Source organism: Aspergillus viridinutans, assembly GCF_018404265.1.
Source record: "Aspergillus viridinutans IFM 47045 DNA, scaffold_1, whole genome shotgun sequence".
Classification (NCBI taxonomy): domain Eukaryota; kingdom Fungi; phylum Ascomycota; class Eurotiomycetes; order Eurotiales; family Aspergillaceae; genus Aspergillus; species Aspergillus viridinutans.
This window is the reverse complement of record NW_025091217.1, coordinates 4,785,921-4,812,701: the sequence shown is the minus strand read 5'-3', so window position 1 is coordinate 4,812,701 and position 26,781 is coordinate 4,785,921. Positions and strand designations below refer to the sequence as shown.

General features: G+C 48.6%; 8 protein-coding genes across 8 annotated transcripts; 3 read left to right on the top strand and 5 right to left on the bottom strand.

Moving 5' to 3' along the window:
* Positions 1–2,704: 2,704 nt before the first annotated feature.
* Aspvir_001374 (uncharacterized protein) lies at positions 2,705–4,007 on the bottom strand (the record flags this gene model as incomplete). Its single annotated transcript, XM_043266496.1, has 4 exons — positions 2,705–2,907; positions 2,962–3,709; positions 3,766–3,888; positions 3,939–4,007. The coding sequence occupies 4 exons, from the start codon at positions 4,005–4,007 to the stop codon at positions 2,705–2,707; spliced, it is 1,143 nt and encodes a 380-aa protein (XP_043122431.1).
* A 1,249-nt stretch (positions 4,008–5,256) lies between these two features.
* Aspvir_001373 (peptide-methionine-S-sulfoxide reductase) lies at positions 5,257–5,913 on the bottom strand (the record flags this gene model as incomplete). The annotated part of the gene is made up of 3 exons (XM_043266495.1): positions 5,257–5,287; positions 5,348–5,666; positions 5,739–5,913. 3 exons carry the CDS (start codon positions 5,911–5,913, stop codon positions 5,257–5,259), a joined length of 525 nt encoding a protein of 174 aa, XP_043122430.1.
* A 797-nt stretch (positions 5,914–6,710) lies between these two features.
* Positions 6,711–9,798, bottom strand: Aspvir_001372 (kinesin family protein; the record flags this gene model as incomplete). Its single annotated transcript, XM_043266494.1, has 2 exons — positions 6,711–9,540; positions 9,599–9,798. The coding sequence occupies 2 exons, from the start codon at positions 9,796–9,798 to the stop codon at positions 6,711–6,713; spliced, it is 3,030 nt and encodes a 1,009-aa protein (XP_043122429.1).
* A 1,078-nt stretch (positions 9,799–10,876) lies between these two features.
* On the bottom strand, positions 10,877–11,412 carry Aspvir_001371 (uncharacterized protein; the record flags this gene model as incomplete). The annotated part of the gene is made up of 2 exons (XM_043266493.1): positions 10,877–11,341; positions 11,410–11,412. The coding sequence occupies 2 exons, from the start codon at positions 11,410–11,412 to the stop codon at positions 10,877–10,879; spliced, it is 468 nt and encodes a 155-aa protein (XP_043122428.1).
* Positions 11,413–11,673: 261 nt separating this feature from the next.
* Aspvir_001370 (uncharacterized protein) lies at positions 11,674–12,357 on the top strand (the record flags this gene model as incomplete). Its single annotated transcript, XM_043266492.1, has 2 exons — positions 11,674–12,130; positions 12,197–12,357. The coding sequence occupies 2 exons, from the start codon at positions 11,674–11,676 to the stop codon at positions 12,355–12,357; spliced, it is 618 nt and encodes a 205-aa protein (XP_043122427.1).
* A 2,045-nt stretch (positions 12,358–14,402) lies between these two features.
* Aspvir_001369 (cyclic nucleotide-binding domain protein) lies at positions 14,403–17,220 on the top strand (the record flags this gene model as incomplete). Its single annotated transcript, XM_043266491.1, has 2 exons — positions 14,403–16,823; positions 16,876–17,220. The coding sequence occupies 2 exons, from the start codon at positions 14,403–14,405 to the stop codon at positions 17,218–17,220; spliced, it is 2,766 nt and encodes a 921-aa protein (XP_043122426.1).
* A 1,368-nt stretch (positions 17,221–18,588) lies between these two features.
* On the top strand, positions 18,589–20,655 carry Aspvir_001368 (putative C6 finger domain protein; the record flags this gene model as incomplete). The annotated part of the gene is made up of 4 exons (XM_043266490.1): positions 18,589–19,074; positions 19,130–19,150; positions 19,260–19,553; positions 19,639–20,655. 4 exons carry the CDS (start codon positions 18,589–18,591, stop codon positions 20,653–20,655), a joined length of 1,818 nt encoding a protein of 605 aa, XP_043122425.1.
* Positions 20,656–22,463: 1,808 nt separating this feature from the next.
* slx4 lies at positions 22,464–26,381 on the bottom strand (the record flags this gene model as incomplete). Its single annotated transcript, XM_043266489.1, has 5 exons — positions 22,464–24,089; positions 24,143–24,978; positions 25,723–25,981; positions 26,046–26,168; positions 26,223–26,381. 5 exons carry the CDS (start codon positions 26,379–26,381, stop codon positions 22,464–22,466), a joined length of 3,003 nt encoding a protein of 1,000 aa, XP_043122424.1.
* Positions 26,382–26,781: the final 400 nt, after the last annotated feature.

The following is a 26,781-nucleotide window of genomic DNA, read 5'->3' as shown; positions in this document are numbered from 1 at the left end:
CCTTTGCCCCTCTTGAGTTCTTTGTCGACTATTGTCTCCGGATCAATCAGTAAGTAGCACCGAGCGTAGTGATAATCTTCCGTCAGACCAAGAGGAGAAAAAGGGGAAGCGATCAGAAGTTGGGGTGGCGGATTTTAAATAATAAAACAGGCACAAAATGAATTTAATGGGTGTTGATAATAATAATAATTTAGTTTAGAGACATCAGAAGATTATTGGTCCTGGAATCGACTATCTATCACTTGGCTGGACGCATAAATCGACTTGTACCTAAGGTAGGTGTGTCATACTAGCCCAACCGTTTCCATACAGCAGCTTCAAGACATCTGGAGTCGACTTGACCCTGAAGGCCCTGAACAGGGTCCGCATTCGGTCAATTCCATTCCTCGAAGACGGATAATCTTGATTTTTGATCGAAGATGAAATGATAATTGTGATCATGTTTCTTCAATAATAAGAGACAATGACCTCAACCATGCGATCATCTGAGCGCGAAATTTCGAGAACAGTCAGTCCATCCACAAGTCACAACTACCGAGTCAGGATGGCATTACGGAGTATTGCCCGCTGATAAGCTGGAGTCAAGCGCCTTGTATTTACAAAACACACAGGGCCTAGTTGATGGACCCACAGCCACTAAAGTCAATTCTGCGACTTCTGCCTGCTCAAAAGTCCATTTCCAAGAACAAGTCTGTTACTATGGGTTTTAAGATTTCATAGCGCTAAAATTTGTATTATGTGGAAATGAAAAGTCATAAAATACGCCCAAGACAAGCACGGGACCCCTCAAAGGAGACGCCAAGGGAGACACCTGACCACTAAGGAAAGACCTCCAACTTGTCTCACCCTATATGCCGGACTATTAATCAATCACCAAGCTGGAAGGAAGAAACAGACAAACCCCTAAGAAAACACAACAGATTTTAATCCATCCACCCGCACCCACCATTCATATTCGAATTGATGAACTGCTCTGAGCCAATCAGATAATCTCTTAAGGGTCTGCTTGATATGAACTGTAGCTACGGCGTACATAGGATCAAAATAATAATATAATACCTAACATGGACGCTCTCAGCAGACTGCTACTTCTCTCTAAGAGTCAAGAACCAAGTGTTTTCAATCTCTTGGACTCTTGGTTGGCTTCTTGGTTCCTCCTTGGATTAGCGACCGCCAACCGACTGGTGACTTGGTATGGGTTGGCAATGACAAAGAGAAAAGACAGCACTTGCCAGCGGTACTCTACAAAAGAAACGGATGATGATAGCCTGGATTGACTCTCGGCTCTTGACAACCCAGAAGTTCATGTAGGTTTTTAAGGATTTATTTTTAGATTGCCTCAAAAGTCTTACCTCTCGCCACAAAAGTCTGTTCCATGCGCTCATTGGAATGCCGCTGAGAGATTATTACCGCTTACGGGCTGGACAACCAAATAATAAATACTGCAAAAGAAGGAAACAATTCATGTCTCCGACCATGGATTTTGATCGAATTCGACCACACTCTGTCCTACTTACATACATAAGGTAGTGATGCATTGTTATCATCTTTACTTTGATTGTCATGCTTCATGGCGATAATGCTACCTAGAGTTGCTGGCTGGAGTTTGAAAATAACAGTAACATTATAATTGATTTACCCCTTTACTTAACCATCCTAGCATGAGTTTCACAGCATATACTCCTCCTTACTCTAATAACCAAAGACCTTTTAACCGCGTTATTGTAAACCTCTTAAACCTCACAAGGTTACTTACAGCACCTGCCATGCACAACAAACAAACAGAAACAGTACCACTTGACTATCCTTCCAGCCTTCCATCAACCTTCCATACATATTGTGGAACAATCTTCGGCTTGCGGACAACCTACATTCCAATAGACATCATATCGACGCCATATCTGAAACCCTGTCAGATGGTATTACCTGTTGATTTCATCACTAATTACTATTCTATCCCACCTGACGATCATCATTGCCGGCTGCATCATATTGTAGGAAGCGTACGTGTGCTGTCTACGACATGTTCACATGCTGTGACTCTTTCCATGCAAGGAGGTTGGGTACTGCTGCAAGCCAAAGTACAGTAGGAGGGTAGACTAGATATATTCTGAAACTTTCATGAGTCTCCTGGGGTCTATACCAACGCGGTGGTCAGTCATCAACGTCCAACCAACAAGATCGTCGCCTTGAGCAATGTAGTTGAAGACGGATGTTCACATAGCACTAACCTGATACATCTATCCACTTTGTCCCTCCTTCGCGTCCATCATAATTTCAAGTTGAAAGTTGAGCGGCAAGGTTGAAGTACTAAACATATAGAAACAATGGTCTACTCCGCAAAGCAGTGCATGATAGCAGACAGTTAAAAATCTTGCCATAACAGGACATTCCGACTCAATCGACTGTAGGATGACCTGCTCGAGTACAGTACAATAGGCTCATTTGAACAGAGATGGCTTGTAAACTGATATGGACCTCACTGAGGTCGAACGATCGTTCCCACGAGTTAAAGGACCATCCGTGTCGTGCTCCCATTCCACGGTTTCCACCGGTGGAGAAAGTTCCCACTCGTGAACAAATTGCCCTTGCTTATCCTGTTCTCTTCTCGACTCCTGATATATCCACTTCATTCCCTCACATGAATTCATTCCATCAGTATCGTGGCCATGCCATGAGACAGCGGGAAACAATAATCCCACGATCAGCGCATGGATTTCTTCGCGAAGTTCAAATTCTTCGCGAAGCTGGGGCGTGCTGTATCCTTGACCAAAACCAACTCCTTTTCGCAGGGATCCGAGGAGTAAGTCACCGAAACACCACTGTAGACAGCACGGGTGTCCTTCCACTTGTTGAAGGCCTCCAGGACTCTGCGAGCAACGGCAGTGCTCGTAAACACGGCAGTAGCTATGTTATGGTTAGGCTTCATCCATATACGGGGAACCGCAACATGACACTCACCGTTTCCAGAGTTAAAAACCCAGAGGAAGTCGATGTTGCCGAGTCCAGCGACGGCACGAATGTCCGACTTCCATTTTTCCGGCGACATGTTATCGGCAAAGAGCCTCTTTCTCGCGAAAGACAGGCGCCGACGCTCTCGGATGGGCTGGTTCATCCGGCGGTGATCATCGTTCCAATCGATGATCTCGGCCATCTCGACATTGTAGCCCGTGCCAAAGCGCCCATATCCGAGCATCTCTTCCATCTCCTGGTTCGACTTCACAAAGGCAAGTGCATGAGAGGCATACTGGAAGGTGACTCTGGTCCTTTCGTTCGTCTCAACCCGAATCTCCTGCAGGGGACCTTCGTGGATACGGGTGGTGATGAAGCGGATCGCCTCCCTGGAGACTCTGCCGTAAATACGTACGACGCCCGCTTTGGCTTCCGCGATCTCGGGTGAGAGTGGTGCCCCGGAGAAATCCATGGCTCTCGGGCCATTCTCCCCATCAATGCTGTGACTCTGCTTGGATCCGGAAACGGACGACATCGACATAGGCGACAAGTAGTGCAGTGTTTCCTTTGGTTGGCACTGAACCTTCGCCATAGATCCGGCAATTTGAGCCCAGCTTCCAGCTCGATTGCCGTGGCCCCTGACAGGCTCTTTGTTCTCCTTCTCAACCTCATTCATAAGGGCAGCAACAGCTTGCTTCTGGATTATGTCATGACGCATGCTCTGCTGGTTTTCGGCACCCATGTTCCTGCTTGGGAGCTATTATTGCGTGTTAGCTTTGTGACCATGTAACAAGATGACCAGAAAGTACTTACCCCGTCATCGAGCACGTAGTCGCTATCGGGAATATGCTCGATTCCCTCAGAGAAGGCATTGACGATCATGATGCTCAACTTTCCCAGTTCGTTGGCTGGCTTGTGTTGCTCATGCTTGCGGAACTGCTGTCATCAGTTTGCCGTCCCGATTACCTCCATGATGCGAGACTTACGTGACAGGCAATGCGATTCAGATGGCCCAAGGCCTCGGCCATAGCCCCATCAATGGTATACACCGTCATTGTCGGGAGGATCAATATGTTAAGCCAGTTTGTCGGAGATTCCCGGTTTTGTATTGAGAGGTGTCTGTACGTGAGCGCTCAAGGTCCGTATCCTGTTGCAATGATGTTGATGTTAGACACAGGTGCAGGACAGTGAGGCTTTTCTAAGCTATCAGGGTTACTCACTGCTTAAGCTATTGAAAAGTATTAAATGAGTCTCCACCGGACAGAAGACTGTCAGAGGGAGCGATCAGGACACTGGAGTGTCAGAGACACTGCCAGATGAGAAGGCAAGGCAAAGATCAACACAGACGGTGGTGTTCTTTGCATCAATGAAGACAATGTTAGCTGAGTAGAGGTCAATAAAGGAAGTTGAAGCTGCGCAGAGAGTATTTGCTGTTTCTCAAAGGACCTTTGTGCTCTCAGTGTTACTCTGTGAGGAAGGTGAACATTTCTCGCGAGTATTTGAGCATCTAGATTGATAAATAAGCCCTTAGAGCCTGGTCTGATTACAAAAGAAGGAGAGATGCAGAGAAGAGGAATAGAAGAGGCTGAAGAAAGTGAGAGGAAAAAGAGAGAAGTGAGGGTAGGAAGTGGTTAAGGTATATTCTCTCTTAGAGAAGTGAAGTACTGTACTCAATTAAGACCATTATATCCTACATTATCCCCCTAGAAGATTCTAATACCCTTCCTCTATGGATTTAAAGAACCACTAAGTACTAGTTAGATTGAAATTGATCTCTTTACTGAGTGAGTTCATAATCTCCCAAGGTATTCTCTAACTAGTTTCTCGCGATATAAGGCACTATAGATTGAGTATTAGAGACCCCAGTGATCCTCTTACTACATTCATAGCACACTAAAAATCCCTTTACACCTAGTATAAGTAGAAGCTCACACCTTCTAACTATGGATGCTTGATTATCTTAAAACTATTTGTGTGTATTGAGCTGCCTTAGTATCCACAACTTCCTACACTAGCATCTCAAGTCTCTGAGATTGTTCACAGAGGCTGTAGGAAATCTCGAGCAATTCCAAAGCCAGTCCGAGAAACAGACCTCTACGACAAATAAATAGTATCGTCAGATACTGACTTGTCGGTTGGCCCAAAGGCCGTATGCCTGCGGTTGTACTGCATATACGGGAGAATGGGTCGTGAAGGTTCGAGTTTTCCCGTGTGAAGCAAAGTCAAAATGAAATATTGAAAAAGTTTGACTACAGATGTCACGCACTGAGATTATATATACGGTATCTAAATTTTGGCTGATAGTCAAGAGAGGGGAGGGAAGTCTCTCACAAAGCTATACAGAACAAAGTCAGCAACAGATTAGAATCCACGGATGTATCTAGCTGGAACTTACTGAGCGGGACATTCGTAGCCCGACGGGTTCTTGGTTAGGTAAAGCTGGTGGTACTCCTCGGCATCCCACCACTGGCCTGCAGGTATAATCTGCGTTGAGACAGGCTGCTTATACCACTGCTTGGAGACTTTATCTGTGATTTCCTCCGCGACCTTGTGCTGCTCCTCACCGTGAGTGAAGATCGCACTGCGGTACTGTGTGCCGACGTCAGGGCCCTGGCGGTCCTTGGTCGTGGGATCATGCATGCGGTAGAAGAATTCCAACAGGGAGCGGTAGCTGACGACCGAAGGATCAAAGGTTAATTGGACAGCTTCAGCATCTATGACATAAAAAGAATAATGTGAGCTTCATTACTTTGACCAAAGAGTCCCAAAGAAAGGCAACAACATACGACCGGTCGTTCCAGTGCACACAGCCCGATACGATGGGGAAGATGTCGATCCACCACAGTAGCCTACTTTAGCTTCGAGAAGGCCCTTTCCATTGCCAAAGTGCTTGCGGAAGAGATGCTCAACTCCCCAGAAGCAGCCCGCGGCCAATGTTGCTTTTTGCGTGTTATCGGACATGTTCCTAGATGCCGATTCAGAGGTCAAGGATAGGAAAGGAGAGCCAGTCGAGAAAGCACGAAAGAACCGTGAGAACAAAGTGGATCTAATCGCCGATGGAGCAAATGCCATCAATCAGGCGGAATGCGTACTCGGATAGTCAGGGAGTCGGACTTTGGAGATAGTAAATTTCTGAGGGGGAGCGGCAAAGGCGGAATTGCGGGGTGATGATGATTCAGATGAGGAGAAAAGGCGGGCTTCCTTCCACTAGATATCGGAATTTTGTGAGACAAGTAACTCACTGAGATATAAGGAGGCAATTCAACTTCTTTATAGAAAGTCTACTTCATTAGAACCCACCATGGCTTCGTCGACGCTTAACTGGCGTCATTTGATGCGATGACATAATCGAGCTTAAGCTCTCCGCACGGAATTTGGGGTACATATTAGTTGTGATATGCGAGGGGTTGGCGAACAAGAGCCACGGCCGGAAGAGCAACACAACTTCTCAGATTTCTCTCAATCTCTCGAATCACGAAATCCGCACATATCGTACAAAAAAGAGTTATCAACATTGAAAAACAAAAAAGTTTACACCAGGTGTTCCCATTTTCTGTCGGTGGGATGGGCTTATCCTCGGCCATGCATTGGTAAGTTGGGGGGAAAAAAGGGCAAGATTCCATGTAAAGATGATTTGAACATTGAAGAAGAAGAGGAGGAAGAAAAAAGAACAAGAGCAATGGTATCTGTCTTCCTGAACACCGTCCGAAATACTCCATATCGCCAGCAAGTAACCAACATAAGTCAACACTCAACGACTACCTCCAGCCTGCTCCAGAGCTGGGGTAGAGAGTCTCCGGGGGCCGCTCGATGCTTGGAGCGGCCATAGTACTAAGTCTTATAGCGTCTCTGCTTGTAAGACTGATATCTCGGGGCCGAATGTCACCTCCGAATGTGGTTCTTCTATGACTCGTGCTTTTCATGATTGGAAGAGTTCGAGGACTCAAAACCCTAGGCTTGGGATCAAGCTCTTTCTCACTTTTGACCATCCGCCTGGCCTGCGAAGCGGTAAACATTGTGTTTTCGCTTGGAGAGCTTCCATAGGTTGCAGAACTCGGGCTGCGTCGGCGGTGGATGCGGAGGGAGTTGGTAGAGGCAGCGGAGCCAAATTGTCCACCAGAAATTCGTCTCATCGCTGAAGTGATCTTAATGGCATCATCCTTGCTAGCCTTCCAGCTGTCCCTGCTGTCGGACAGTGGGCTGCTGGAGTAACTTCCGCTGGATGTTCGGACTGCGATTCGAGACGGACGGTCGATAGAGCTGCGATTTAAGAAACTGCTGTTTTCAATATCTCGCAAAGGTGAATTCTCATTGTCAGATAGCGGGAGAGTGGAGGTTGGAGGCGGCCCCACAGGCGAGCTGCCGGGCTTCTTTGACAGGAATCCCGCTTTAAATCGATTGTTCTTTTGAACGTGCAGCGTTGGTTCATTGGAAGGAGGGGGGATCGGCGAGGAGCCGAAGGGGCTGATGTTTCGGCTGGGCACAGGGATTCCGCGTGGGATTGGAGAGGCTCGGGGTAGTTGGGGCTCCTCACTGGGAGCTTCTTCAGGGATAGTCTCAGTAACTGGTTTTTGAGGGGTCTTTTGGTACTCCGTCAAGGCACCGTCTTGCTCGTCGTCCTTCCAGCGGACACTCCTCTTCACTGTTTTTGTCTGTGTCTTCTTCGGCGAGAAACTGACACTCTTCCTTCCGGCACCCAGTTTACGTCGTCGTGGAGATCCCTTCGTTGGTGATGCTGGGGCAGCGGGAGTAAACGTTATTGGTGCCCCCAAGCCTTTCACAGTGGGAAGATGGGCTACGCTCGATCTCCTCTTCTGCTTGGGAGAGCTATGCTTCAATGGACTGAGTGGTTGAGCAGGCAGTAGTGTGCCGTCCGGTTTCACGACATTGGTGGCGACGTTTGCTGACGAGTTGAGCATCTTCAGAAGGATCTTCTTGCCCATTTCAACTGCCTCCTCCTCGCTCAGGTGCATTATCTGCTCGATGGAGGCAATAATCTCAAATTGAGCTTGGAGAAGAACTTGAACTGTTGCCGCCTCGCCTGCCTTGTCTTGGTCGGCCACTGCGGACAAAGCCTCTCGCTCCGCATTTGACCGGAGGAGCTCTGCCTCCCGATCGAAATTGGCAAAGTCGCTATTATCGCTAATCTCAAAGTCTCTGAGTTGACGAATGGCATTCTCCACCGCAGAGTTCATAGCTCGATCCCAATTATTCTTCGCCAGTCGCTGATGATAATGTTGCCTACTACCTTCCAGTTCAAGGAGAATACCTTGCGCCGTTTTCCGAATCGCTTGCAGATTGGATAAAGGTTCCTCGTTTTCAGAGGTTGCGCACACCGTATCGAAAGCAGCAATCCATGAAGACAACATGCCGATCCGGCGGCTTACCTGCTTCAATTTGATCATAGTATTGATCTTCTCTTGCCTTTCTGGCAACGAGTGATCATATGCGTTGCGAATACGAGAGACACTTTCCCGTATAGCTGCGTCCTTCTTTTCGGTCTGCTTCTTGAACTTTGCGAAGGCCAGTTTTTCAGATTCCTTCTGCTGAGCTTTGAGCTCATTGATCAGGTTCATTTGCTCATCGATCTTCACTAAGAAGTCTTTCACATGGCGGTTGACGTTAAATACGTTTCGCGTGACCTTAGTCTGTATATTTTTCGCCCGGTTTGCGTAGCGCAGCGTGTTTTGTGTCTCATCGAAATGTTGGCTAGATGGGCTAACGCACACAATCATCACCGTCCTACAGTTGCCGCCCAGGGAGAATTTCAGAAGACGAGTCAGCTTCGAGTTTCGATAAGGAACGTGATTGCGCTTTCGAGGGTCGCAGAGGGCGTTGATACAGCTGCCTAGCGCGAGAAGGGACTTGTTGATATTGGCTCCTTCCAGTAGCCGCTCGCCTCTGTTCTTAGTGGCACTAGCTCGCTCGCTTCCCGCAAGGTCAATGATGCTCAGCGTAGCCATTGTATGTGGTTCGTTAACATCCGCGTTGCGGTCCTTCTGGGCGATATTGATCTGAAGAACTGCATGCGACCGGGAGGAAGTTGCATTGGCTTCCGTTGGAGACATTGTTCGACATTCGTTGCCCCGCATGATCATGTCCATCACCTGTTGTACGTTTTGCGGATGGTGACTCGATAGCCCGGAGACAGAAACCGACTTATTCGTATCCTCACGGAGCATCAAGCCCGCTTTGCTGCCGCCAGGAACCAGAAGATCACGAATTGTTTCATTGTAAATTTCCAGGTATGAAAGGGATACTTCGGTGTGCTTCTCTCCTGACCGCTCCTCGATTCGCTCGAATAACTCCTGCATGGTAAGGAAGATGATACCGGGCTGTTGTGCTGTGCCGGTAATTGTGTGCGTCTTTCCACACCCGGTGGCACCGTAAGCGAAAACCGTGGCATTGTAACCGTCGAGTACGCTGTCCAGGAGGGTTCGTGTAGTCGCTTCATACACCTCACCCTGTGTGGCGTTTTGGTCAAAGATGCGGTCGAAGGCGAATGTCTGGTCCTTGACGCGTTTGCCGTTTGGCACAACGCTTCTCGAGAACTTCTGGACTGGATTGTCCTCCGGAGGATCGAAGACTCTTTGAGCATCGTCAGTTTTCCTTTTGACTTAATAACCTGATCCACGTTTGCACTCACAAGCATCTGTCATCAATGACCTTGATAATGGATCGGATCCCCTTCTGATTGAGCTTGGGAGTGGGTGCTCCTGCCAGGGAGCCATCTCCTAGGAATAGGGGACCGTCTTCACATTTTGGAAGCTGTGCTGCCTCTCGGATTGTAAAAGGTCGAACTCGAACGGTGACTGTGATCGATGAGGAGCCGCCTTCGGCTGCCATGGCGTCTATATGTTAGCGTTCCTCCAGGTTGGGCTGGGAATTTGAAGTGGAAGACAGGAAACGAGTGAAGGGCGAATTTCGGGTATCTCGCGATGCCCTGCACCCTTCAGCCACGCGGAAGATTATGGAGGGAATGAGGTAAAAGGAAGTTATCAATAATAGAAATAGGTGCCGAGAGTCCACAGCTGAGGAATGTTGACAGTGGGCCTCTTGGAAACTCTGATACCTCTCTAGACTGTTCCTGATTGAGTTATTCTCCAATGATTTGTCTTCACGTCAAGCTGTTGACTTTTGGTTGTTTGTCCACGTTGCGTTGCTCCGAGCAACCATTAGCGGTGTCGATTAGCGTAATGGCGCGTGTGCTTAGCTACTTTGACCAGACTGTCACCTAATTATCGTGCAGAGAAACGTAATCACCACAACATATGATCCTTTTGGCCACACACAACTCTATCATGATTGGCTTGATCGTCACTATTAGAAGAGATTGGCGTCCACACTCGTCACTTTTGGAGATATCTTAGAGGGGTACCATAAAATAGATAGTCACAGCCCAAGGCCTTCATTATAACCTAGTTCAACATGGATCCTGCAATTGGGAGACCCCACCTAGACTCATCTTGGGCTCGCCCAGATTCGACGACGGTTGTTTTCGTGACTGGACCGATCTCTGTCTTCACACAATCGCCTAACGCGGATCAAGGACAGCAGCGATAACATAGGATGATATGAGTGTGTAAAACCTGGTTCTGAGAGAGTACTCTATTGTGGTGAGCCAGACCAAACGGCATCATTTTTCCGCGAACCAAAACATGAGAGAAGAGAGGATTCTGCATGCGATATGCGGTCGAAGAATAGAAATGTACAGAGCTATGTTTTGAGGTATAACATTCATTCATTCATCATGTTGCAGTATCCGTTTTCTGGACGGTTCAAGTCCGTCATCAAATAAAAAGATCGGCCCTGCCATCTTCGAGTACAAAGCATCGTATGAACACCATACTGTAAACCCATATACCCAGCCGAGCGCCAAAAGCAAGAAGCAGACGAAATGCAAGAGTCTCAACTGTTTTCTTGATTAATTGGGCTCTCCCTCCTCGTCATCAAGGCTTGGAACGACGACGTCCCAGCCAGGATCCTCCAACTCGAGGTCAAAGTCGAGGTCGCCATCTTTCTCTTGCTCCCGGAGCTTTCGAAACCTGAAAGCGATCACCTGTCCATTCCGTATGTCTGCTGCTTTCAAACTGGTCCGCTTTCCAGCACCTCGTTTGGATGTTCCGCTGTTCTCGAGTTCTGGCATCGCAATCTCCAGTTTTGACCATCCTTTTTCTAGGTCGTTCTTGTCCACCGTAACACCAAATTCAATTTCTGAAAAGTCTTCGGGTACGGGGTCCCCGTTGATCTCCTTGATCCCTCGCGATTGGAGAGCTTTGAGAAGCATCTCCTGGGCTGTCTCGATCGTCTCGTGGGGCGGAAGCATTAAAAGCACGGTAGTTTTGTGCTTCTTGAACAAAAGCGTCAAACTCAGAGGGTCCACCTGTGACTATAATATAGTGTCATGTCAGCACGGTTTCCAAGAATCTCACTGTTGTGCTCAAGCTGGTTACTTACCATGGTGGTCTTTGATTTCTGATTATGCGCGCTTGAAGAAGCTTGGTGGGACCTCGGATCTCACAATCAGATAGATACACTGACTCGGGAACTCGGAGTAGTTTAGTGCGTCCTTCAGTCTCCAACCTACGCAAGAAAGCTGCAAACGATCCAGAGCACCGCTCCGACTGGCGTCGACTGATTCGATATAAAGACCGTCACAAATTTGTATGGGACAAGACCGTTCAGTATTATAATTCGACATCTGATTCTCCCTGCTTCAACATGGACACCGATTCCCCGACCGAGACGCGCTCTCCCGAGCCTTCAACTTTATTGAAGATCCTCCACTGGGACAAGCTTTTCGAATCCGATACTCCTCCAAGATTAGGTATTGAAGTTGGGAAGCGATTGCCGTTTACAGCTTTGTCGGCTTTCTCTGTTGGTATGGCAATCGGATCTTCGCATGGAAGCAAGAAGGCCGCATACCGTTTTCGCGCTGAAAATGCGCATCGCTTTCCGACCACATCGACGGGATGGTTTCAATACCACAAGACTAAAAATTACATAGCGATAGTCGGAGGCGTGAAAGAGGGTATGAAGATGGGACTTAAGCTCAGTGCTGGTGCGCTTGCGTTCTGCCTTTTCGAAGAGACTGTGGACTATGCTCGGCACGACAGGAGGGATTTCCTCTCGACTGTCACGGCCGGACTGTCATTTTCTGGCATTTACAGCTTGCTAGGTATAATCCCGCTTGGCCCAGTGTACCCATACGATAGGACGACAGCTAATTAAAGATATTCCATAGCTCGACACGACGTCTATACGGCTGCACGCACAACGAAACTCGGCTTGAAATTGAGTTTGGCTTATGGGCTGATGCAGGATGCTCTTGAGACTCTCAAGGGAAACCGTCCGGCTTATGTCGATTTCATCTTAGGTAACCGTGGGAGCAAAAGCGAGGATTGAGGCAAATTCGCAACTGAATATTTCCGCCCTCTGGTGACGATTGTGAACTCAAGTTTCGACATGACTCATGACTTTCACACCGGCGCATCACCTGGAGATACCTTGATGGTCGACACAGTAGTGACGGCAGATGGGTGCACAATCACAGACGCGGCTTGAATGTCGGTCTTTCCTGATACTTGATTTCGGGCGGAAAGCGAGGCTTTGACCGAGATCTACATCTCCCAAATCCGCAAAAATCACTTGGCACAACGAGATTTGGTAGGGGGTAACGATTCTGGGTCGTTCCTCGATGGCACCCTTCCTTTCCCGGGCTAAGGTGACAGCACTGAGGTTGAACTCAGTTATGGCAGTCTGGCAGGCTTGGACTGTCGTCGCTGGGTAGTCTCGCAGCTGCTCCTCATTTTTCAATCTACGGACCAGCAGTGAGGTGCGAGACAAGACGCCTTCCCTTGGGGACAGAGTCATGTTTCTCCCACCAAGTACATCGCCCACACTATGAGAGATTGGCACTCTCTAACTTTGATCTTTATGGTTCTCAGGCTTTACCTAGCCTATGTACTCTCCTCAAGTCTCAGATTTAATAGTGGTTTCGAGTTTGGAAGCATAATGTCCCACCCGTGGTGCTAGAACAAAGGGACTAGGTCTTACATAGATAACATCAATGGCTTCGGCATTTCCTGCTAGTCGTGGGTACAAATTAAGAACCTTGTAGGACTCCATAATCAAGAGGTCACAACAGTTGTAGATCTAAAAATTGCTTATCGACGGCTGCTCAGCTGGCCAAGCCCGATCACTACAAATGCTACCTGGCCTAGCCTGTCAGGTGACCATCGGTAGGCATGTAAGAGCCAAGTACTCCGTAGGCATCTTTGTTCTGGAAAAGCAGGACACTGGAGTTCTGAACTTCTGTGGGTGTTGCAATGAAATAATAGTAATAATATGCATATGCATATCCACTGCATAACCAACTGAAAATACAACAAACGATCACCCTAGACGTATGGAGTACTCAAAGTAGATACCTACCGAGGTACAGTTTGTAAGTCTTAAAACAATTGGCTGTTCGGGCAACTGCCGAATCCTTCTGCTGGACTAATAATAGACCGTCTGAAAGCGAATGAAAGAAGAATCTCAAAGCACAGAGAAATGCCGATGAAGATGAAACAATCCTGAAATTCCTCACGTAGCTGAGCATCCTAATATCTAATCATACCTAGGTATCTACTACTACCATTGGATGTGTAATTGGTATCGTTCTTTACCTATATTACCTGCTGATCCTACCTAGATTAGACAAATTCTGACCGCTGCTGTCGGCACTGTTGGATAGATAGCTGCGAGTACCCCACCACCGACATCTCTGACAGTGTCGGCTCCCATATACATGGCCAATCTCCCGACTCAAATTGTTGTCCCGCATTTGCAGTACAAGGATCGATGGTTCCTTCCCCTGCTGAGCATTACTCAATATTCTGTCTTGCATTTTCAGCCTCCTCAACCTCTCCGTCATAATCATAAATTTGTATCCCTGTCGGATAGAAAATATTACAAATACCCGGGGAAGACAGCTGAAGGAGTAGTAGGTGTACTGACTTGGCTCTACTGAATTAGTGGTGGAGCTCTACCACATTCCCACTATGATTTGACGTTGGTGATCCCCGCTTTCATTAACATTTGGTATTATTCTGTTGGAACGGTTTCTGCCGTCCGCTAAGCACCTAGTACTAGTACTACCTGTGTGCTATGCTTCTTCCTTTGCGAAATCCCGGAAATTGCTGAAAAGTTCCAGTTCCCATATCATCGCTGCGTCCTCGTTGTCGAAAACTTCACGACCTCAGATGTCGCGCCATTACTGACGCCCGTCCTTGCCCTCCCCGCCCCCCGGCGATGCTTTTCTGAAGCTCCCGTGATCACTATTCTCGTCGACGTCATCGGCCCATTGATCGCTTCCCGGCGAACTATATGCTGCTTAATCGGACGACACAAGATCAGTTCTTTCTAGTGTCCGTACCCAATTTGCAAGGCATTGCAACCCATTCATCATGCGGCGTCACGGCAGGGCTGGCGGAGGTACCAAGGCCGTCACGCCCGTCTCCGATACCGTCTCGTTGATACACTCATTCGACTCAATCACAAATCCAAACCGACCAGCACGACCGTCCCCGTTGGCATCCTCACATATCCAAGCATTACCTCTGGACCTAATTGATCGGTTACGTTCCTTTCCCCTGTTCGAATCCACACCCGAATCGTTCCTGGTGGAGGTCGCACAGCATCTCCGCCCCCAGCTCAGTGCTCCGAATGATTATATCCTGACGGAGGGTGACGAGGCCAAGGCGATATACTGGTTGGTTCGGGGCGCTGTCTCAGTCACTTCTCGCGATGGCGAAAGTATCTATGCCGATTTGGAACCGGGCGCGTTCTTTGGCGAGATTGGGGTATTGATGGACCGGCCTCGAACAGCCACCATCATCGCTCGAACGCGATGTCTACTGGTCGTTCTGTCCAAAGAGGACTTCAGGAACATTCTTCCCCGATTTCCAGAGGTGGAGCGAGCGATACGGGATGAGGCCCAGGAACGATTGATGATACTGGAGAAGAAGAAGAAGGAAACCTCAACACCTTCGGCTGACCTCACTAGCCCGGCTCGCAGAGGCTCGAAGAGACTAAGAGATTCGTCCTCTGGAGACCTATCACCTATCGAACGTGAAGGCACATCCCTGAAGGCTGGCAACAAAAAGCGCAAATCACCAAGCCCTGGAGTCGGTGTTGCAGATGCTTCTTCAAGCGCGCTGGCGAACGGGTCGGTGAATGTCCGCCTCTTGCTTAAGGAATTGCCTCTCTTCTCCAGCCTTCCCCCGGACATACTACACTTTCTAGGGCTCAATGCTCAACCACGGTCGTACCCTCCGTTCACGGACATTATCCGCCAAGACTCCCAGGGACGTGAAATTTATTTCATTGTGCGAGGCGAAGTGGAAGTTCTCACGGAAAGAGCGGACGCACAAGACCGCCACTCTCTACCAACCACAATCGAGAAACCACCATTTGAAGTCAAAGCAAGGCTCAAACAAGGGCAATACTTTGGAGAGGTTGTGAGTCTGTCGCTGGCGCCCCGCAGGACAGCGACGGTACGCTCCGTTACTGCAGTCGAGTGCCTCATGCTTGGCGGCGATGTCCTCGCCGAATTCTGGGACAAGCTTCCCCAGAATGTCCGCCTGCAGGTCGAGAACACGGCCAAGGAGAGACTTCAGTCTGCGTCTGATGGTGACGTGGTCATGTCAGATGCAGAAAGCGCTGATCAGCCCGCCGATGGGGAGTTTAAAGTCAGGGCTGCTCGGCGACAATCAATGCCGCTTTTGACACTCACAGAGACAGAGTTGGATAGCCCGCGAGCTCCCAATGCCATGGAGGATCATCATAATGTGCTGAAACCCTCAGATCCTGACCCTTTTCTGAATGTTGGCTTGGACAAGGTTCGACTACGCAGCCGGCGCGGGTCAGTCGCCCCGTTGACACCAGACGAGGTGTCTGGGGAGCAGCAGCGTCAATCACCTCCATCTGGAACTCGTTCGACGAGGTCGTCTCTCTACTCCCTTTCCGAAACATCGACTCTGTCAACAGCACAGAAGACACACCGCGAGTCACGCGGCGATAACGTCGGCATTTTACCGGACAATATACTCGTGAGGATTTTCCAACACCTGGAGCTTCATGAACTTCTGCGCCTTCGAGCTGTCTCTCTGCACTGGTCTGAGATTCTTACCAAATCCGCTGACCTCGTTCGTTATCTTGATTTAAGCATATATAATCGCAAGGTTAGCGATGATGTTTTGGTCGAAATAATCTGCCCTTTTGTGGGAGAACGACCTCGCCACGTCGATATCAGTAATTGCTTCCACATCACCGACGAAGGCTTCTCGAAATTGGCCGCTGCATGCGGTGCTAACGTCGTCACTTGGAAGATGAAAAGTGTCTGGGACGTTACTGCATCTGCCATTCTTGAGATGACTGGCAAAGCGACTGGTCTACAGGAAGTTGATTTGAGTAATTGTAGAAAAGTCGGGGACACGCTGCTGGCTCGGATAATTGGCTGGGTTGCTCCTGGACAACACAAGCCCAACGGCGAGACTGGAAAGGTGGGCAAAGCAGCTTTGAAGCCCACCATGCAGACTGAAGCGGGCACTGTATACGGTTGTCCGCAACTGAAGAAATTGACCCTGTCATACTGCAAACATGTCACGGATCGCTCGATGCACCATATTGCGTCCCACGCTGCCTCCAGAATCGAACAGATGGATCTGACCCGATGTACGACAATCACTGACCAAGGCTTCCAATACTGGGGAAATGCCCAATTTACCAATTTGCGCAAACTCACCTTGGCGGACTGCACTTATCTCACCGACAACGCGATTGTCTACCTAACCAACGCAGCCAAACAGCTACAAGAACTGGATTTGGTAAGCTCATCACTGTTCACGACTATCTTGCAGAACCGCTAACCGTCACCAGTCGTTTTGCTGCGCTTTGTCAGACACAGCGACAGAAGTTCTCGCACTCCAATGCTCGCAGTTGACCTATCTCAACATGTCGTTCTGTGGGTCCGCGATCTCGGACCCTTCCTTACGCAGCATTGGACTCCATCTACTGAATCTCAAACGGCTATCAGTCCGTGGCTGCGTCCGGGTCACGGGTGTGGGCGTTGAAGCGGTCGCAGAGGGCTGCAATCAGCTGGAGTCGTTTGATGTCAGTCAGTGCAAAAACCTCCTTCCGTGGCTCGAAGACGGCGGACCCCTCAGATACAAAGGCAAAATCGACTTTGAGACCGTTGCGCAGAATGGACGAGTGTTTCGATAACCACCACCACAACTGCGGCCCGTTTCTTGACATCCCCTCATTTTCGCGACCTTATAATCCACGGCTCTACTCACTTTGACGATATCTTCTAATCCTTGGATGGGCATATATTGCCCTCGAACTATCTATTATCTAATGCCTTTCCACCCCTCGCATTCCGTGGATCTAGCCATCTTCCAACATTTCATCGACCACCTCATCTCATACGATTTCACTATCAGTTTGCAGGATTTCTTCTCGTCTGGGTGCGCGACCATTTTCTTGGATTCCCTTGTGCCACGATCGGTAACCGTACTGGAATTGTTCTATCAAGTATATCCAGTTACAGCATCGCCCACGGTTTCCTTGGTTCCTTTGCATCGTTTCTCCATTTCATTGTCTTTACACTAGGACTCATTCTTTTAATTCTGTATGGGCTGCATAGGACTGCGGCGTGGGAGGAGTTTGATTGAGGGAAGAGCGTTTGGCAGCATTTGTTCTTCAAAGGGTTGGATTGGTGACAAATTTCCTGTCATGTTTGATGATATTGTCACTTCAGGGCTTCATGCTGTAACCTAGAATGCTGTTCTTTGACTTATTTTGGAGCTACGAACGGATAAATAGATGAATCTCAAACTTGCGTCTGCTTTCATGCTTCTTGAACATCCCCTGGTTTTTGGTTTCAGCAATTCTTTGTTCTTTGGGTCACCAAAACTTCATTATGTTTTCCCGACACAGCATCGTCCTCTTTCATAACCTCTTTGTGCCAGTGCAAGCTAAGACAAAGGAAGAAAATTGAAGAGTAAGTCAGGGCCTATTCAATGCTATTCTTTCAACATCATCATTTACCTTTGTCACTGATGCAATTCAGGTTCAAAACAATGTAATCCTTCAGACTGTTCTTGCCTTGAAGAGGGCGATAGATCTCACAATGCTTCTTGTGCTTCATCACTTTTCAATAAAATTTTATTACAGTGACGATCGAAGGTCTTTGGCACTTTCTGAAGCTTGCAGGTCGAACCAGCAAAGCCGACGTCTATTTTTGGCCTCTACAATCTCCATAAGAGAGTTTGAATGATCCAATCCCTTTGTTCAGTTTGACATTGTATGCTTCAGAATGCTTTGTTGCTACTGTATCTGAACAAGTGTCAACAATGAAGCCAATGTCTGGGTTGCATAGCAGAACCCCGTCAAGATGAGGTATAAGTACAGCTTTCTCTTTCTGCATATGGAACTCTCCAACAGAAATCAGTTCCATATTGCAATCAGCTATCGTCTCACTCACACTTCCTTTTCCTGCTTTATCCGTTCACGACCGATTCGAAGTACCGATCCTCCCACGGCCTTTGCATCAAGCAGACCTCCTAGCAGTAAGTACACCAAGACAAGATGTCTGGGAGAAAGCGGAGAATTGACGATGTCGACGACAGCGACAATGACAACCGGAAAAAACAAGCGAGAGGTTCAAACCTAGGCAGTGGAGTGAACAGTGGACAGTCCTCTTCAGTGTTGAACGCTGAAGCTGTTGCCAAAGCTCCAAACACGACAGCTGCCATTGCTAGCCAGACTGTGAGTGGTGAGGCCCTTGGTACCAAAACCGCTCCCGCAGAAGCTGAGCAAAGCAGAGACAAAGGGAAACAGCGGCAAGAACAAGTGGAAGAAGCTAAAGAAGCCGCAAAAGGAGCCGCAGGGGGAATCTCAGTCGACAACAAAGAGTCCACTGCAGGACCTTCGACTGAACCAAGCAAACAGCCTCGGGTGAAAAAGCAGCGTCGCAAAAAGACCGACCCAGTGCCAGACCCTGTGGAGAAGGCTCTTAGCAGGATTGAGAACAATCCCACCAAACGTACTGACAGAGCATGTGACAATTGCAGAGTAAGTGATCAATAACCCCTTCCTCCTCTATCTTTTGCTACAACGGATGGAATAGATGAGTATGCAAACGGATACCGTGAGTGGGATCCTCTTTCATTTTCCTCCTCATGCTATTTTTCTGAGCTGCATTCCTCCTATTGCCCAGTTCTCTGTTACATAGAGACTAACGACGGTCTTCTGTCCAGATTCAGAAGTTGAAGTGTGACAACGATCCCAATGGTTGTGCACAATGTGTGAAAAGGAGTATGCAATGCACATTGACTTTAGCAACCCAGAAGACCTATGTTCGGGGACCTCCTCAGGAGACTGGACAGGCCCGAGATGGATTGAATCCTGAGGTTGAAAGGCTCCGCGCAGATGTTAACTCGCTGCAGCAAGATGTTATCTGGCTCCGCCGAGGTTTCCACCTACTACAACAGGAGAATATGCAGTTACGTCGCGACCTGGCCGGCCTTCAGGCAGTGTTTCCTAACCAGAATGTGAGTAACAGCTCTTCTAACATATACCATTCTGTTATGCTGTCGAACAGCTTAGTGAGACGTGCAGATGCTGACTTGAGACTAGCAATTTCCTTGGAATCCTCCTCCGGCTGGGCAAGCGCCTCCCCACGCCCCCTACGATGTGCATCCTCAAGCCCAAGCGGCAGGGCAAGGAGCTGGCCACATGCCACTTCCTGTAAACCCTCCTCTGGCAGGACAGGGAACACTCTATCCCGAGCTCCCCGCAAACCCTTCTCTGGCAGGGCAAGGAGCTGACTACTTGCCATTTCCTGAAAACCCTCCTCTGGCAGGACAGGAAGCACTCTATCCCGAGCTTCCCGCAAACCCTCCTCCGGCAGGACAGGGAGCAGGCAATCCCGCACCTCCTCCAAACCTTCCCCTGGTGGGACCAGGCCCTCTCAACTTTCCGCCTGCTCCGAACCTTCCTCCAGTAATACAAGAACCTGCCAGTTTCCTACCTGCTCCAACAGCCCCTCCGCCGGGGCAAGGCTCTCCCTCCGTTCAATCCGGCGGTAGTAGTCCCTACCGGACATCTTCTGAGGCGAGTACAGACAACGATGACACCAATTCCGGTGCTACTAACAATAATCCAGCTTTTGCTAACCAAGTTGTTCCCTCAATGACCGAGCAGGGTGGTGGCCAACCAGCTCTGGAAGCACAGCAACCTGTTTACCAGGACACTATGGCTGATCCCACTGCGATGGGCGGTCTCGATGATGATTTGCTGGCAGGGTTTGTCGCTCAACCAGCTGATCTGAACGACCTCAATGACTTCAATGTCTTCAATGCCTCCGGTGGTGACAGTGGTGACAATGGTAACAATGGTGGGGATCCCATAGACTTGTTAATGCTAGCTGCTGACAGAGCTCGTCTCGCGGCCTTCACCAATCAGCCGTCTGATCCCAATGCTGCTGATGCTACGGGCCCAGCGACAGACCCCTTAACAATTGATCCTGCACAACTTACCTTGCAACCAGTTGATTACCCGCAGGTTGCAAGTCCAACTACGACACTGGCAATTGCAGATGTTCTACGGGATTTACAAAATGGGAGAGACAATGACGGTCCCCAGCAGAACTAACCAACTGCTCTTGAAAATACTGACAGCAGGGCGAAGCAGCACAACTTATATGTGTTCCCGAATGCTGAGCAAGCCGGCGTTAAGTGTTCAGCGATGACAAATGTCCAAGGAGACTTTGCCATTTGGAACGCTGTACTGCATGGTGATACCCTTTTGCACTTGATCTTCTTACCCTTTTACTTGACTCTGAGTCTAACTGCGTCGCATATCCTTTTGCTTAGACATGGTTGGCATTTGTTGATCGACATTGAGGGGGCTGCCCCTGATTGTCTCTAACTTTTAGATATGCCACTTTTTCATAATTGTTCAGGTCCGGAATCGTTAGATAATCCTAATGTGATTGACAATGCTATTTGCTTATAGTGTGGTGATAGTTACATGACACGTCTCATCTGCATCCTGCCCTTCCTATTCTGGAATTCTTCGGGAGTCCCCAAGTCCACATCTGGTCTCCCGTGACATCACCGTCCGTCGATGTTGGCCTCCACTGTCTGCCAGGAGCGTACACAATACGCACTTCAATCTTGACTGGAGACGCAACTGAAGAAAGCGCTTCTTCCTGAGAGATAAGCAGCTATAGCAACTTGTTTAAATAGACAACAAATAAGGCCATTTTCAAGAGTCAATCATTTAAGGTGCTTTACAATGTTGACATATGTACGTCACCCCTTGCTTGCTGCTCTTGAGGAAGTGCACCGATCACTTAGTACGTGTATCTCAATCAAAAGCAAAAGTACCATATCACAAAACGCTCCCAAAGACTGAATATCTGCCACAAGCGAAGATGGTAGCTGTTCAACCATCCAATCTGATCCACCAGGAAATCATCACAGACTGATCTACTAACAGGTACCATCCCCTGAGGCCAAGGACTGCTCCTGAGGGCACACTCCACACTCGCACCACCAGGTCTTCTATACATAGAAACCAATGCATCACCCTGAAGATCAAAGCAGGTGGCACAGCTACATATAAAACCATTCCACTTGGGCGAACGTCCATCGAAGTACAAGTCCCCAAGCACCGCTCCTTTCTGACAAGCTTAACTACTATCTTACACTCATTCAACCACTGAACTCCAGTCACTCATTCTTTTCCCTTGATCTCGAGCATCCAGACAACATGAGATTCACATTCTTTGCTGCCCTCGCCCTCCTCGGCACTGCTTTGGCGGCTCCTACTGCGCCTACTACCTCCACAGCTACTGTATGCTGGAAGGCCAAGAGCCATGCATGATTGATTGGAATGAGAAAGATTGCTAATGCGGTGGCATAGATCCCGGCTGGTCAACCCTGCACGAAGAACGGAAGTATGGGCGTCTGCCAGAGCGGATACTGCTTGGTGAGTTACTCTACGTCCTCAGCTCTCAGGGGGCCCGAAGGCGAATTCTGATTGATACTCGTGGTATGGTGCAGCAAGATGAGAAGGCCTCTTCTGGAGTTTGCAAATGAATGAAGAAAAGGAATCCCGTCGAAAACGGGTCGTCGTTACAAGGAAGGCGTTACATGTACCTCTTAAGAAGGCCGAAGCCATGTATTTTTAATCTATTTGAATCTAATTAAGAACCTGGGTTTTGCGTACTGTCCCCCATGGACATGTTCTATTTCTATCTCACTGCGAGATCTAGTATAATTGAACCTATAAAAAATGACATGACGCCCACTTATGCTCAAACCAATCCCAGGGGTATCTTCCCAATTGCTGTATAGAAGTATGAAGAGACCAAAACTCCAGACCGACATGCCTCTAATCGATAATGTGTAAAAGAGAAAAATATATTCCAGTGCTCGTCTCATAGCAGACGATGCCTACCGTTCAGACCGTCTGCTATTCTTTCTGAAACCGCAGCAGATGCCGTTGCTCTCACACCACTGCCTCACAAACTCTGCACTGACTTCTCTGTCCTCATGGACAAGTCCCAGTCCCTCGACGTTGAGCCAGGTGGCAAAATCCTCCAGCACGATGGGATCGTACATCAGGATTTTCTCATGCCAGCTAGGGCGCTTGCAGCCAACGGAGAACGATCGTGGCTGCAATCGTACAGCCTTGGTTATCTGACTGGCCAGATCTGGTAGACTAGACTCCGCGACAGAATCAGAAGGAGAGGGTTTAGTGCCGGAGTCAGCATTTGTCCGCGTCGGACTGGATGGCATAGCTGAAACAGGCAGAGGCTGACTGCTCCTGCTTTCTGACATATGGCGCTTGTAACGACTCTGCAGCCGACTGGGAGATGGTATGAGCTCATCTTCCGAATCCTCAATTTCTTCCACATCTGCAAATGATGACTTCGTCAACGCCTGACTCGATTCGTCAGCGGTGTGACTCGGTTTATCCTCCAGAGCCGTGTTCGGTTTCGCCTCTTCGGTGAGACATGCGCTCTCCTTTTTCGCCTTTTTAGCTGCATCCGTCGTCGAGGTCTGCTTGTTTGTCTGCGATTGAATTGTGCCAGCCTTTCCCGGCGAGCCGTCATCTGGTTTTCCTGTAACATCTTGAACGACGGTCGGTGTGCTCACGTGTTGCGCCTTCCAGCACTTTTCAAGCACTTCAATCATCTTCCTGCGACTCTTCATTGGCTTGAAACCATACAATCTGACTTCTCTTGACAAATCAGAGTCGTTCCAATCAGTGAATCGTGGCATTGGACGAATTTCCGATGCCCTGCAAGCGGTTTCCTCCGATTTACTTTCGCTTGTTGTCAAGTTCTCCGCGTATATGTCGACTCCCGCCTCAACTTCATCCGTGATCTCTACAGGCCGAGGTTTTCCCTGAGGCGCTGTGTTCTCTTCATCCTTGTCAGTCCTGACCTGTAGCTCACCACCGGGTCTCGGCGGAAGCTCAGAAATGTCAGAAATGTCTACCATATCCAGCACCTCAATTTCAGCCAGGGATCCATCCATATCTCTGGCTGCGACAGACCACAAATCTCTTGGAGTTTGGAAGCGTGATACTGCGGTATGAGAATATAACCCAGACACTGCCCTTGTGGTCGAGTTTTCGATCATATTTTTTTCTGATGCGCGTATTGCCTTTTGCATATCTCTGAGCATCGTTGGCGAGTCTTCCCGCTCCAACTGACTGCACGTTCCAAACATCAAATCCTGATCCTTCAAGTAATTGACGGCATCCTCAGGAGGGAGAACACATGAGTCGATGTCCAGTGATCTAGAGAACAATTTGCCTTCAGAGAGGACGCTGTTGGTGACATCTTCTGAGGCTCTCATCATAGTGTCTGCCGCATCCAAGTGATCTGTACTATCATTGGTGTACAGGGCTGTCACACGGCCAGTAAGAGTTGTGATCTTTCTGCCTCTTTTCCTCGGCTTCCTCTCGCCTGCTGAGGCTTTCGAGGATCGAGTGCTGCAGACATTTGAACGGTTGCTCTCAACCTCCGGCGACGTCCGCGTAGTATTTGATGGGTTTCGAGTGTCTACAAGCTGCAAAAAGGTCAGAATGCGCTGCAGGATGATGACAACCCTAGAAAACATACCTCTAGTCGCCTGCGCTTCGTTGGAGCGCCACCGTCAGAGTGTTTCAAGTCACCTTGAGAATCGGTGGCGGCCTTCAAAAAGCCATATTCCGATAGAAGGCTGCCGAAGCGAGTCTTATCGTCGTCAATATCATCCAATCCGACGGCTCGCTTGCCAGTATCCTTGGTAGGCGTCCAATCTAGCCTTCTCTTCATAGCTACTTCAAGTTGTAAGCCATCCTTCTCCAACTCCAGTTTGTTCGCGGAACTTTTTCCTGGTAAGACGTCCGATGTCACAGGTTCCTTGGTTTTATCTTCAGATTGGGCAGTCTCGGTAATGCCGGATTTCGCTACTTTCCCAGTTATCGTCTTGTTTTTGGACGTAGTGCGCTTATTCGCAGCGTCTGTGCGCTTTTTCTTTGATCCTGTCCCTTTCTTGGATGTGCATTCATCGTGTTTCGGAATAGGAGGCTCAGAATGGCCAAAGAGCGTTTGTGCCTCGTTCGTAGATTGTTCTTTCGCCCGTATCTGTCTTCCTCCTCGGGCCGCCGTCTTTCTCCTCGATGCAGCCAAATCTTTACTTGTTTCAGACTCTTCTTTCGCAGTCCTCGATGAGCCGTCGTTTCCAGCTTGAGTTTTGAAAAACCGCGAGCGCATGGGCGGTTGAAACGGCTCTGACGGAGAACGCAAAGGTGAAGGGGACGAAGAGACCGGTGATAAGCCAAATACCTTCTCCGGATCACATTTTGGCTCTGCTGGAGAGTGAGAGGGAATCTGATCTGGCGAAGAAGAGAGAACGATTATGTCTGTAGCTGTATACATGGTGGCAAATGGGATCTGCGGCGAAGGACCGTACCCTGTCGGCAAGTCATTAGTCTGATATAGAGTTAGAGTCCAGAAAGATAGGTAATGTATTGTGCAGCTGCAAAGAGCAGCTCAGACAATCATTGGTTAGTCCATTATTGAAACTGATGTCGCGAGCCTGGGATGAATGAGAAGTGATGAAGCTGCAGGTTTGTCAAATGTCTTGGCGGTGCTGTGAAATTGCCACTTTAGGCAGTATTGATTGGTGGGCCGGGCAACGAGTCCCCTTTAGGAAGAAATCGACCATCGCAGCTACGGAACTACAGGGCACCATAAACCTCACAGAAAACTTCTGTATATCAAGATGGGTGAGATATAGTAAGTAATTTGTTTCAGTTTCGCGAACAAGATGTATTGTTGTCCATCGCAACATTAGAGAGCATTGGCGGACTCCTCAGTTTCCCATATCAGTTACGCGCTAATTGGCGCCAGCACCCAGACACTCTGCCTTGGGTAGTGTGCAATATGAATTCATCACAAGGTCATATCCGGTGACAGGTAACAACGGACGCCGTACTGAGACTGTCACCCAACTGCTTTAGGAGGGCAGTAAAAAGGGATTGATCCTGAAAGAACTTCGGGCACGGTCATAGTGCGTTCACGCAGATCAATCCAATCGGCATGTAACTTGCTCTTGTAAGATTGAGCATCGCATGAAGATCCCCAAAGTGAGGAGGTCATAGTCGTTGAGACAGTAATGGCTTTGGATCACGTTGCTCCACGCAGAGCAATTGCACCTATGAGCGAAAGTTCCAGTCGTCGCTTCTCATCGTCCTGAGCGCCTAAAGCGCCCAATTTGTAGGCTTTCTTAATCTTCGAAACGTCCGAGATTTCGGACAATGTCTCATCAGCGAATGGTACAGGAGAACCCTCAATTGATTGCTGCAGATGCGCCGCTACCGAGTCATGAGTAACATCTGGCGTCACGGAAACTTTCACCACCAAGAGGTCTGTCGTCAGGTCTGTAATGCCGAATTTGCGGAAAGAGTCTGCAATCTGGTGTATTGTCAGTGATGCTCGTGAAAAACATATCGCTCGTCTGCGCAATCTGGAAACGCACATTGTTGGTGGGGCTCAAGGAGAAGACAATTTCCGAATGGACATTACGCGACTTGAGACGCCCATTGAGATAATCATTAACCGCTCTGAAGATGGCAGAAAGGATATGGGTCCTTGAAATGACCTTATTTCATTTCAGTATGCTTGCTCAAGTGCGCTTTTCTTATGTGGTCCATACCATGCTTGCGTCAATAAACGCATACTCGAAATCACCATTGCCTGACAACAGCTGCTGCCGGAGAAATGGCGAGTTTTTCACATCACGATATAGAGCTATATGAATGGGCAGAGCTGAAGGCAGATGAGGAAGATGTATGGTCTCAAGGGACACAGTCATGGCGCGCACTCCCGTCTGAAATGTTAATCGCAGACACGAAAATGTTGAGCAACCAACTCAAAAGAATTTCTTTTCCTATTCTGCACTCTCTCAGCTACAGCCTCAGATTGACCATTTAAAACGATCGCAGCAGATAATCAGTAACTCCGATTCCTCCGCGACACAATTTCTCCTTGCTCTGTGCCCCTCCCCCACCATGTCAGCGTTAGTAAGCTATCATCACGTGACTGCACTTCTCGAACGTTCGGGTTCCCGTAGTGGATGCCGCCGGAGGTTGCTGATATCACCGGCGCTTTGCTTAAAACACCATCGTCATCTCTCCTACTTTGAGCCATCACCGTCATTGCTCACCATCATTGCTCATTATCATAGCTCACATCATCATAGATTCGGTACATTC